This window comes from Ranitomeya variabilis, chromosome 1, assembly GCF_051348905.1.
Source record: "Ranitomeya variabilis isolate aRanVar5 chromosome 1, aRanVar5.hap1, whole genome shotgun sequence".
Taxonomy (NCBI): Eukaryota; Metazoa; Chordata; class Amphibia; order Anura; family Dendrobatidae; genus Ranitomeya; species Ranitomeya variabilis.
The window spans coordinates 989,535,896-989,549,418 of NC_135232.1; the positions used below are offsets into that span (position 1 = coordinate 989,535,896).

Consider the following 13,523-nt stretch of genomic DNA (forward strand, 5'->3'; position numbering starts at 1 on the left):
CCACTTTATGTAAAATCGGACCACATTGTAGGGTCTTCCCCGTGATGTGATGTCTACAGTGCGTGCAGTGCCCACAACGATAATTACCTGTAGGGGTATTCTGTCCCAACCAGTACCCGCGTTTACTGTCTGTGATCCGATTATGTACTAAAATGTCCCTAATTCTAGTACTTCTCCTATTGGAGATCAAAGGACCTTTTGCAACCATCTCAGATAGCTCCTTATCACTGTCCAATAGATGCCAATTGTTTCTAATAGCGGATCTAATCTGCTGGTCCATAGGACCGTATTGGAAACAAAATGTAAATCTCTTATCTTTGGGGCCTGGCTTGTTGTTACCTTTATTCATTGGCCCCTTCATTTTGTTACAAGCACCTTGCCACATCCGTTTGGGATATCCTCTATATTGCAGTTTCTGTTCCAGTTCGCCTAGTTGTCGGGCTAGCCCTTCTTGTGTATTGTTAGCCCTCCTGGTTCTAACCATCTGTCCATACGGCAGCGCACGTTTTGTGTGGTTGGGGTGGTAGCTGTCAAAGTGCATAAGTGCATTGGTGGCTATGGTTTTCCGGTACAGTGAAGTACGGATCTCTCCCTCTACTATGTCTAAAGACACATCTAAAAAGTCTAGATGTAATCCACCAAATACGGAGGTAAAAGCCATACCCATTGCATTGTCATTCAATTGGGTTACGAATTCCTCAAATTCTTGTTGAGACCCGTCCCATACTACAAACATGTCATCGACATAGCGTAAATATAGCTTAATATGTTTCATAAAGCTATTCCTAGTCGAATAAAAGTAAACTTTCTCGAAATGACCCAAATAGAGATTTGCGAATGTGCATGCTGCCGGAGTCCCCATCGCGGTGCCAACTGTTTGGAGGTACCAGAGGTGTTGATGAATCACTGTACTTTTATTCAGTCGAGTGCTCCAGGATGTTTATGGTACACATTGTTTTTAATTGTTTTTATATTTTGTACCATGTGGGGGAGGAGTGTAGCCGCGGGGAGTGACACCTTTCCGTGCACTTCTTAAGGCGTCACGTCCTGTCTTCACATTGAACCCGTTGAAGCACCGGACAGGTGCGAAACGGCCGTCGTTCCGCTTGCACATTTCCCTGCTTGTACTCACCCCCGATGCCGTGAAGATTTTCCTAATAAATTTACTGCATAAGAAGATTGGTGAGTGCAGCCTCGTTTTTCTCTTTTACTCGTATGTTACCTATGGAACTGCTTAGTCAGCCAGCTCCTTCACACACAACTCTGGTCATGTGCTGACACTGAAAATGCGTTCCTGTGATGTATACAAGATGTCAGCTTTTTATATTGGGACTATTTTAGTAGGTAATAAAACTCTATAAGTTAAACGGGTTGTCCAGGACTATTTAATTTTTTTAACTATGGGCCTAAAAACAGAGGCAATCATCTTCCTGTTCGACCCGGCATCGGTAAAGAGCAGTCGCTGACCACTCCTGCAATTGACTTGGCTGCTCCATACCGACAAAGCAGCTCTTGTTCTTCCAGCCTGCCCCATGGACAGTATATGACTGCCGATGTCATGAAGATTGAGAGCCATTTCCCTATAATTAGGCAGCAGAGAGCCATCTGTCAATCAGTATGATGTCATCAGCCACGCCCCATTGAATGAGAAGCCACTGGTCTGCCGATGTGATGTCAGCAGAAGTAGCTAAATCACCGATTGGAGCAGTCTGTGACTGCTCTGTGCAAAAAGAGATTGGCACCTGGCACAACAGGCAGGTAGCTAGTAACTATCGTTTTAGGTTCAGCTCCCCTTATGGGATTGCTAAATATCATAGACAGAAAACAAAGTATAAAAATTTATTAAGTGTTCCAACAAAAAATGTAAAAATAAAAATCATATAATCACAGTTTCAGTAATGCAGGATTTGTTTATATGTAAAAAATTAACTAAAAGAAAAAGTCACATTCTGAACTTGTAATAATCCATGCTAAAACATTAAATTAATTTTTATTTCATACGGTGAATGCTATAAAACAAATATGGAAAACTATGCCGTAATTACCATTTTTATTTTTTGCTCAAAGAAATTAAATAAAAAGTGATCATGTGTGTTCCAAAATGCTACCAATAAAAATAACTTCTCATTATAAAAAAGCAGCTACAAAGTTCCATAAATAGAAAAATAAATATGTTAGTCCTCTTACAATATGATGACCAAAAATAAGTGATTTAAAAAAAATTGTGTGAAAAAGTACTAAAACATAAAAAGGTTATAAATTGGGTATCAACTTAATAAATAAACAAAAAATAGAATTGCTGCATTTTGTTTGCCTCACAAAGAAATAATATAAAGTGATAAAAAAAATCACGTGTACCACAAAATGGCACCAAGGAAAACTATATCTTTTAATGCAAAGAATAGGCACTCAAACAGCGGATTGAAAATTGTGAAATTTATGGCTCACAGAATATAGCCACACCAAGACAAATGATTTTTTTTTTAAAGGAGTATTAATTATAGAAAAGCAATAAAATAAAAATAAACACAATTATATCAATTTGGTATCACCATGTTTATAATGACCCACAGAATGAAGATAACAGGTTATATATGTAGCATGGTAAATAGCATAATAATTAAAATGGGTCAGAAGAACTGCTCTTTATATTCCTTTCCATAAAGAGTTAATCAAAGTTTGGCAATAAATGCTAAGAACTTTAAAATGATGCCACAGAGAAGTACAACTAACTCAGCCCCCAAAACGCCCTCATAGGACTAGATTACTGAAAAAAAAAATAAAAACAATTATGACTCCCTTAAAACAACAATAGAAAAGTGAGAAATAACACGGTCTGGCAACTGGCTATGACATCAAAGTTTTAAAAACAGCATGTCTTGACTTTAGCAACACAAGATATTTTGTTTACAGTATAATTGTGCAACAGGCATTCTGATGGCCTTAAAGAAGCATTCTTCCCATCAATGGTTTATCCTCTTAATATATTGAAGTGACTCATGACTCATACAGGGATAATTGATCTCCTGTTTCTACATAGATCTTAGAAGGATTCAGCTAGTTAGTTTTTAATCATGTGATGCCATAGACCTAATGGATCAGTCAATAAATAGCTGGGTAGAAAGGCAAAATGAGCGACTGTAAGTACACATTGCTATATAATATGATGACTGCAATATATTTAGAAGATAAAAATTTTGATGCGAGTGATGTACTTATTTTATTTTTTCATAGGAATTTCTATATGAAAGATTGTATTTTTGCTCGATTAAATGTGTTTCTCAGTAGCCCCATATGAAGATTTTACTTCTATGAAAAGCAATCATGCGGTTGTTCTAGGTTTTGTTTTGTGTGCAGTCCATAGTGGTATATAAATTACAATATTTTTTAATTGGAAAGAATAAGTTGAGATTCTCCATATGTAGCTTACATTCATTCACAATCACACCAGTTAGTGAAATAAATAATTAGTTAATTTGGAGCATCTACAAGTGCATCTCACTAAATTAGAATATCATCAAAAAGTTAATTTATTTCAGTTCTTCAATATAAAACTTGAAACTCATTATATAGAGTCATTACAAACAGAGTGATCTATTTCAAGTGTTTATTTTATTTATTATTAATGTTGATGATTATGGCTTACAGCCAATGAAAACCCAAAAGTCATTATCTCACTAAATTATCAAAGAACACCTGCAAAGGCTTCCTAAGCATTTAAAAGGTCCCTTAGTCTGTTTTAGTAGGCTCCATAATCATGGGGAAGACTGCTAACTTGACAAATGTGCAGAAGGCAGTCATTGACACACTCCACAAGGAGGATAAGCCACAAAAGGTCATTGCTAAAGAAGCTGCCTGTTCACAGAGTGCTGTATCCATGCACATTAATGGAAAGCTGAGTGGAAGGAAAAAGTGTGGCAGAAAAATGTGCATAACCGCAGCCTTGAAAGAATTGTTAAGAAAAGGCAATTCAAAACTTTGGGGGAGATTCACAAGGAGTGTACTGCAGCTGGGGTCATTGCTTCAAGAGCCACCACACACAGACATGGGCTACAAGTGTCGCATTCCTTGTGTCAAGCCACTCACGACCAATAGACAATACCAGAAGCATCTTACCTGGGCTGAGAAGAAAAAGAACTAGACTGTTGCTCAATAGTCCAAAGTGTTGTTTTCAGATGAAAGTAAATTTTGCATTTCATTTGGAAATCAGGGTCCCAGAGTCTGGAGGAAGAGTGGAGAGGCCACAGTCCAAGCTGCTTGAGGTCTACTTGGAAGTTTCCACTATCAGTGATGGTTTGGGGAGCTATGTCATCTGGTGGTGTAGGTCTACTGTGTTTCATCAAGACCAAAGTCAGCACAGTCATCTACCAGGAAATTTTAGAGCACTTCATGCTTCCTTCTGCTGACAAGCTTTTTGGAGATGGAAATTTCACTCTCCAGCAGGACTTGTCACCTGTCCACACTGCCAAAAGTACCAATACCTGGTTTAAAAACAACAGTAGTACTGTGCTTGACTGGCCACCAAACTCGCCTGACCCTAACCCCAAGAAGAATATATGGGGTATTGTCAAGAAGAAGATGAGAGACACCAGACGCAACAATGCAGACGAGCTGAAGGCTGCTATCAAATCAACCTAGGCTTCCATAACACCTCAGCAGTATCACAGGCTGATCGCCTTCATGCCACGCAGCAATGATGCAGTAATTGATGCAAAAGGAGCCCCGACCAAGTATTGACTGCATTTACTAAACATACATTTTAGTAGGCCAACATTTTAGATTTTAAAATCATTTTTCAGGCTAATGTTGTAAAGTATTCTAATTTACTGAGGTAATGGAAGCTCCCATAACAAATATAATGGGGGCTCATGATAACACAACCTCCCCCTTTATTTCTTGTGTGGTGTATTTATGGTTTATGGTATGGTCCTAATCTGAGGTCAAAAGTTCAAATATAAGTCAGCTGTGAATTCACAAGCAGGTTGTTATTCCAGTTCAAACCAGTTTTTTGGCGGTCTTTTTATTTAAATCTGATTGCATAACTTGAAAAAGTGCGGGATGATTTTGGCATATAAATATCCTAGTTTTTTGTCAGCTGTTCATTAAATCTGCTAAAGAGTGAAGCATCCACCCACCCTCCCTCTTTTTTCAACTTCATTTTATTGTCATGATGTTTATTAGTAGGAAAATCGCCCAGCCTTGGCCTTATGGTTATGATATAATGGTTGTTATATATTTATTTATGGTTATTTATTAAAATGTAATATGTTACTCTTAATAAACATCATGGCCTTTTTTCTATCCAACATTGGTATCCTGGTGTATTCTTTCCGTCTGGTATGTCTCAATGTGTTTTGTGTTATTATGACTTTTGGGTTTTCATTGACTGTAAGTCATAATCATCAACATTAACAGAAATAAACACTTGAAATAGACCACTCTGTAATGACTCTATATAATACATGAGTTTCAATTTTTGTATTAAAGAATTAAAATAAGTTAACTTTTTGATGACGTTCTAATTTTGTGAGAAGCACCTGTACATTTTCAAAATATTACTGTAACTTTTATGTTGAATTATTGCTTTCAGTCAAATTTACAAATATTTTTTGCTAGAGTAAGCAGCATTTTTATACTTAAGTTAAAAGGTACAGTGCTTTAGATATCACGGACAGCCTTTAAAACGATGAAAGGAGCTGTAGTGCACATGTGTGACCACCACTTAAAGCCTCATTCTTAGAATTGTGGGGTCCAAGTGAATTATTACAAGTTTATTTCCAATCCTGTGGATAAGTGATAGGTTCTTATGGCAAGCCAAACCCATAAGGGAGTAAAACTTAATAAGTTAGAAGCAGAATGATCAGTGAAAATAATGATAATTAGTTTGGGGATCACAAAAAATTTAATAATGGTTAAAGAAATAATTACAGTGAGCAACTAGTAGACAAATATAGAAACGCTCCCTTAATACTGTGGTGTTTGATAAAAGCTTACATTGTCACATTTCATTACCGACTTAACAATATATTGCAATATATTATCTGCATTTTATGGATGACACACATGGATTAAGCACTATGTGACAGTTTTTGACACATTTTCAGAGCAGTGAGCCCTTGGGGGAAATTGGCTTTTGCACCCATTTTCTCACATTAAAAGTGTAACGTTTTGCCATTTGGAGTAAAAATGTCATTTTTTTGACATTTTTAAGACATTCTCATTAGGTTCAAAGAGTGGGTGGGTGGAAAAGACAAATTTCTGTATGCTAGATATAAGAATTGCAACTTTTTAAAAAGTAAACAGTAGGGCAGTGGCATAAAAAGGGTGAAATATATCTAAGGTTAGTTTTAAATATGTTTTAAATTTATCAAACATTATGTGACACTTTGAAAAGTATGACGCAAATAAGAGCAACGTAGCCTTGAGGAAAACTAACTTCAAAAAGTCCACTTATCAAAAATATAGCCCTTGATCTATGGATTTTTGTCTAGGAAACAGAATTGGTTTGACACCTCTTGCATCATTCTGTGCTTCATTGTAGCTTGCGTGATTATGGGTAGACTTACTTTCTAACCACATTTAAGAATAAGAACCTGCCACCATTTTACACATTGTAGAAGATTGTACTAGCCAAAAGAGGCTCACATGTTCTTGGGTGATGCTGGATGGGCTCCCCCATATTGCCTTTGCAGCTATCACATCTCATGGCATAGGGTGGAAAATTAAGATGGACTATCACAGCCAGTATAAAAGCAGAGTTAGGGAATGCAGCAGTCTGTAACTATGAATAGTGAAAGAATATCACTGCAAAGCCATAAAACTATGAATAAATTCTTCAGATAGTGTGTGGGACAGAACCGTTTTATTCATTTCCATATTTGTTGAGATCACGTTGATATTACTAAGGCTGTGTTTGCAGTACAAAGCATGAAAGGATTTCATTTCACTCCTAAGAGACCTCAGTAGGTCTTACACATTGCAATTCAATGCATTTGGAGTGCTTGTCTGTGAATGGTGAATCGATTTGCTGCAAATTGAATTTTATGATTTTTATGAAAAAAACATTTGTGAAGCTGGCAAATTTGAATTTCAAAAGTTATATACAGGATATTTATATGGCTTACAGAGTGATCGGATGTCACCATAATACCAGAGATATAGTGTTTTGTTGTACATATCTGGAGATTAGCACATGCCAATAATCATTATATTTCCTTACCTTTCTTAAAGGTTTAAGTTTCGTTTCCATTACAAAATCATACTTGCAAAGTTCACAGCAACGTGTATCCGAGCTTTTAATCCACTGATGTAGGCAGCTTTGATGCACAAATCTCAGTGTTCCTGTACAGCGGCATGGTGTAATTAAGGGATTTTCATCATCTCCCTCACAATGGCAAATTCTGAAAAAATGTGGCACAATTAGTTTATATTTGTCAAAATGGTCACTGTACTTTCAGATAACTTGATCTCATTTATTATTTACTATTATTTACTCATTTATGACAAATCAATACAATGTGCCGGCTGCTTGGTGTTTCCTATTCTACTATCTGCCTATTGTCAAGAGTAATCTGTCTCTAGCAGCTGAGTTGCTGAGACAGATTTCAGGAAGGGAAGGCAGGTCGGTGACTCTCTGATCCTGCTCTCCAGTCTGAAAAACTAGGTAAATGCCATAATTTGCCAAAACAAAATATTAATCATTTATCCTATATCATAGGGCAACTTTCTTTTTTGTAGAGCAGTAATACTACATCCTAATTAATTGCTGTGTACCTATAGGTAGCATTTCTATGACGTGGCTCTTGTGTGTGTCATAAAATACTTAGGCCCCAGATGCGGTAGAATCTCATGGTAAATGAATATGCAACTGTATCCTTTTTTGAAAAGGATGATGTTATTCAATCAATAGATGGTGGTCAGAAAACTACTCCTTACTCTTAAAATAAAAGTTTTGAAATGGACATATATTTTAATCAATAATATATGTCATGGCATACATTATTATACATTTTCAAGGTTGCTTCAGAGTTGCCTGACTGTTAGCAATGTTCTCAGCCTGAGGCGCTATTCTTTTCTTCAGTCATTATGAAACACCTAAATGATTTCTGAAATTCTTTTCATTGATATTGCATTTATATATAATGCACTATTCATAGTCAACTAAAGGAAGTTCGGATATATTGCCTTCTGTACAAAGCTTTAGATGTAGTTAGAATCTTTGTCCTCCTTGGATCAGTTCTGACGCTATCTACAGTACTGTGTACAGTTCAATGTTGTTGGATCTGCCCCCACCCCCCTAATGTCCTCCTATCTTACACTAGAAAGCAGATATTTTCAAAAATAAAGATCAGGGTTATTTTCTTCTACTGAACGTAAGCCAATGCTAATATCAGATTCATATGCCCATCTTAACTCCTTCATGACGGAGCCCTTTTTTTTTTTTGCATTTTCGTTTTTCGCTTCCCTCCATAACTTTTTTATTTTTCAATCAATACGAGGGCTTGTTTTTTGCAGGACAAGATGTACTTTTGAACAACATCATTGGTTTTAGCATGTTGTACTAGAAAATGGGAAGAAATTCCAGGTGCCGTGAAATTGCAAAAAGTGCAATCCCACACTGTTTTTTGTTTTACTTTTTTGTTAGGTTCACTAAATGCTAAAACTGACCTGCCATTTGATTCTCCAGGTCATTCTGAGTTCATAGACACCAAACATGTCTAGGTTATGTTTCATCTAAGTGGTAAAAAAAAAAATTGCGCAATTTTCAGATACCCGTAGCGTCTCCAATTTTTGTGATCTGGGGTTTAGTGAGGGCTTATTTTTTGCGTGCCGAGCTGATGTTTTTAAAGATACCATTTTAGTGCAGATATGTTCTTTTGATCGCCCGTTATTGTATTTTAATGCAATGTTGTGGTGACTAAAAAATTCTGGCGTTTCAATTTTTTTTCGTTACGCCGTTTGTCGATCAGGTTAATCCTTTTTTTTATTGATAGATCTGGCAATTCTGAATGCGGCGATACCAAATATGTGTAGGTTTGTTTTTTTATTGTTTTATTTTGAATGGGGCGAAAGGGGGGTGATTTAAACTTTTATAATTTTTTTATTTTTTTCATATTTTTAAAACATTTGTTTTTTACTTTTGCCATGCTTCAATAGCCTTGGGAGGCTAGAAGCTGGCTTGAAGCTGGCACAACTGGATTGGCTCTGCTACATAGGAGCGAAGCATAGATCGATCCTATGCAGGAGAATTACAGCATTGCTATGAGCACCGACCACAGGGTGGTGCTCATAGCAATCCGGCATCAGCAACCAGCAACATATCGCTGACCCTCGATCACATGATGATCTGGGGTTGGGTGAGGGCATGATGGCCAGAAGCGCTAGTTAAATGCCGCTGTCAGTGTTTGACAGCGCACATGTCCGCTGTACAAAACAGCTGACATGTCACAGCTTTGATGTGGGCTCACCACCGGAGCCCACATTAAAGGGGGAGTCACGACATGCGCAGTAGTAGTACAGCGCATGTCGTGAAGGGGTTAAAGCCTGATTCAGATGTCATACCTGTTGTTCTCATAGTTTTAACGTAAAGAACATGTACTTATTGGAATCAATGGACATGCTTCAATGTCTGATTCTCCGTATTAAAAATGGAGGCGTTTTTCTCCTTTTGAACAGATTTGTGGATTTAACCCACCATTCAAGAGAATAGGCTAGAGTGAGAAATGGACAGCACTCAGCTCCGTGTGTCATTTACGTTCTTTCCATTTTTTATTGAGCAGTGTATAGAAGTATAGAAGCTTTGAAAAGCCTCTTTATTTTTTCAGAAGAGAAAAACGACATCGATTATAAAAACTGACACACAAGCTAAACTGGATCTAACACATTGAAAACACAAATGGCCAGCTTTTCAAAAATGAGGAAAAAAAAGGATGTTAAGGCCTTAGATTTATCCAAGTAAATACTAATCCACTATTGTGGGCTTTTTTACGGTCTTCTTTAGTTGGCACATCATCCCTCGACATTGGGTCACCAATGAAAGTGAAAACAATGTATACTCAACTTCCATAGCGGCACCATTCCAACGATGTCAGTGCCAACGTTTCCGGACAGTCACATGACATTGTTGTGTCATGGGTCAGCTGATTGGCTACATCCTTTACTAATTTGTCATGTCGGAGACGGCTGCTCTGACAACTATACTTATGTGTTACAGACAAGCAAAGGCAGTAGACATATGATACAATAGTGACACGTGACCAGCCTGGAAAACCATCACCGGTGGGTGGAATGGTGCTGTGGGTGATAAGTGAATTAATTGATATTTAAAATAAAAAGACTTTAGAAGTTGAGTAAAAGATTGGTAGTACACTGGCCTTTTCAGTAGTCTTTGTCCGCTGGACCAGGGCACTGTAAACCTCATACAACCCGTGGCATCTGCGGCACATCTTCTGGATATTAGACCCCCTTGAAGTCATGCATTTAATACATGGCAACAAAATGACGTTAAAAAACTTACTAACCAAAATATGCACTTGGGTAGTAGAAGGTTCTCAGTGCTCTAGGCCAGCAGCCATGGACAACCTATGTGGACGCTAGACCATGGTCCTGAAAATCTTTGTTTTGATTTTTTTTCATGTAGAAAAATAAAAGTCTTAATGGCAGAGAATTTTTAGCTTTTACAAACTTAAAAGTAAACAGTAAAAAATGATAACAATTCACAGACTAAACATCTTCAACCATATATTTACATCAGGGTGATGGCTGCTTAGACCACTCATTTCCATTTGATGGACCATTATTAAATTAAATTGCTAAGCACAGGTTTCTAGAAGATGCCATTATCTTCTAATGTATGTCTCTACTTAATGTACAACATACATTTTCACTCAATTTATAAATTGTATGTTATAACAAACCCTCCTTATCCAATTAATGCATTTGGTTAACAAAATTCTTACATAGAAAATTATACACTCTTAGCTTTTAGTTCAGTATAAATTATTCTTCCCGACATATCAAAATATTTCACTAAAATATATAGTCAGGAATTTCTTCTTGAGAACTTGACAAATGTGATTGACATGTTGAAAGCCATGCATCTACACTGTGTTCCAAATTATTATGCACAAAGAGTTTATGAGTGATATGGTTAGAATTTTTTTGTTTGTCATTTAAACTCATTGATGGTGATGTGTGTCAGGGCTCTTTATATCACTGAAATCAATTGCAGATACCTGTGCACATTAGTTTGGCCGGTGTGTCCAAATAAAGGCAGGACTACTTAAGAAGGCTGTTCCACATTATTAAGCAGCCTACATTTTTTGCCAAAATGGGAAAGAAAAAGGATGTGTCGGCTGCCGAGAAGCAACAAATTGTGAAATATTTAGGTCAAGGCATGACTACAATCAACATTGCCAAGACACTTCATCATGATCATCGCACAATCAAGAAGTATGTAGCTGATTCCCAGAACACACGAGTGCGTGCTGATAAGGAAAAATTGAGGACTCTTTCCAACAGGCAATTGCGTAAGGTTAAAAGAGCAGCTGCAAAAATGCCTTGTCATAGCAGAAGACAAGTTATTGAAGCTGCTGGTGCCTCCAACGTCCCCAGAACAACAAGATGCAGGGTCCTTCAGAGGTTTGCAGCTGTGCGTAAGCCATCCTGTCGACCACCTCTATCCACTGCACACAAGCAGAAATGGCTCCAGTGGGCCAAACGATACATGAAGACTGACTTCCAAACTGTTTTGTTCACCGATGAGTGCCGTGCAACGCTCGATGGTCCAGACGGATGGAGTGGAGGATGGCTGGTTGATGGACACCCCATGAAAACACAGCTAAGGCGCCAACAAGGAGGAGGTGGAGTAATGTTTTGGGCTGGAATCATGGGGAGAGAGATTGTCGGCCTCTTTATGATCCCTGAAGGGGTAAAGATGAACTCCGTAATCTATGTGGAGTTTCTAAAACAACACTTCCTGCCATGGTTCAAGAGGAAGACCCGTGCTTTCCGCAGCAAGATCATTTTCATGCATAATAATGCACCATCTCATGCTGCAAAAAACACATCTGCATCTCTGGCTGCTATGGGCATAAAAGAGGACAAACTTATGGTGTGGCCACCATCCTCCCCTGACCTCAACCCCATTGACAACCTCTGGAGCATCATCAAAAGGAGTGTCTATGATGGCGGGAGGCAGTTCACATCTAAGCAACAGCTCTGGGAGGGTATTCTGTCCACATGCAAAACAATTGAAGCAGAAACCATCCAAAAACTGACAAATTCAATGGACGAGAGAGTTCAGAAGCTTCTTTCGAACAAGGGGTCCTATGTGCAAATGTAACATCACCTAGAATAAAGTTTTCACTTTAAAACTGTTTGATTTCATTTTGTAATAAGCTGATAATTCTTATAACTTCACAACTGACCATTTTTTTGTTCAAAATAAAATAAAAAAGGTTGAAAACTCTGCTGTGCATAATAATTTGGAACATGCATTTTGAGTGTTTATTTTTTTTAAAAAGATACTGTTTTCATAGGCAGTTTGTTCCAAAACATTGCAATTATACTAGAATAGTAGATGACTGGAAAATAACAATGACTGCAATTCAGATAGGTAATTTAGAGAAAATATGAGGAAATATTATTTGCATAATAATTTGGAACACAGTGTAGACTACATTTTGATTGCTGTATTTTACTGTGTCTAATGTTAAGGCGGTTGCTCTTTGGGAAATATTTTGGGATTTGACATCTTTTGTCTGCATTCTAGCAGACCTCTATATAGATTATCTAAAGGTACCTTCACACGAAGCGACGCTGCAGCGATAGCGACAACGATGCCGATCGCTGCAGCGTCGCTGTTTGATCGCTGGGGAGCTGTCACACAGACCGCTCTCCAGCAACCAACGATGCCGAGGTCCCCGGGTAACCAGGGTAAACATCGGGTTGCTAAGCGCAGGGCCGCGCTTAGTAACCCGATGTTTACCCTGGTTACCAGCGTAAAAGTAAAAAAAACAAACAGTACATGCTCACCTGCGCGTCCCCCAGCGTCTGCTTCCTGACACTGACTGAGCTCCGGCCCTAACAGCAGAGCGGTGACGTCACCGCTGTGCTTTCACTTTCACTTTAGGGCCGGCGCTCAGTAAGTGTCAGGAAGCAGACGCTGGAGGACGAGCAGGTGAGCATGTACTGTTTGTTTTTTTTACTTTTACGCTGGTAACCAGGGTAAACATCGGGTTACTAAGCGCGGCCCTGCGCTTGGTAACCCGATGTTTACCCTGGTTACCAGTGTAAAACATCGCTGGTATCGTTGCTTTTGCTTTCAAACACAACGATACACAGCGATCGGACGACCAAATAAAGTTCTGGACTTTATTCAGCGACCAGCGACATCACAGCAGGATCCTGATCGCTGCTGCATGTCAAACGAAACGATATCGCTAGCCAGGACGCTGCAACGTCACGGATCGCTAGCGATGTCGTTTCGTGTGAAGGTACCTTAACACCTTCTCCAACTCTGC

At 38.3% G+C, this 13,523-nt stretch overlaps 1 protein-coding gene across 2 annotated transcripts in view; it reads right to left on the bottom strand.

The window, feature by feature from the left end:
• The window catches only part of MARCHF1 (membrane associated ring-CH-type finger 1), a 555,399-nt gene that overhangs the window by 194,411 nt on the left and 347,465 nt on the right, over positions 1-13,523 (bottom strand). For both annotated transcript variants that reach the window (XM_077279451.1, XM_077279450.1), the window contains one exon: positions 7,220-7,400. In XM_077279451.1, the coding sequence (XP_077135566.1) occupies positions 7,220-7,400 (181 nt within the window). The remainder of the gene's footprint in view (positions 1-7,219; positions 7,401-13,523) is intronic.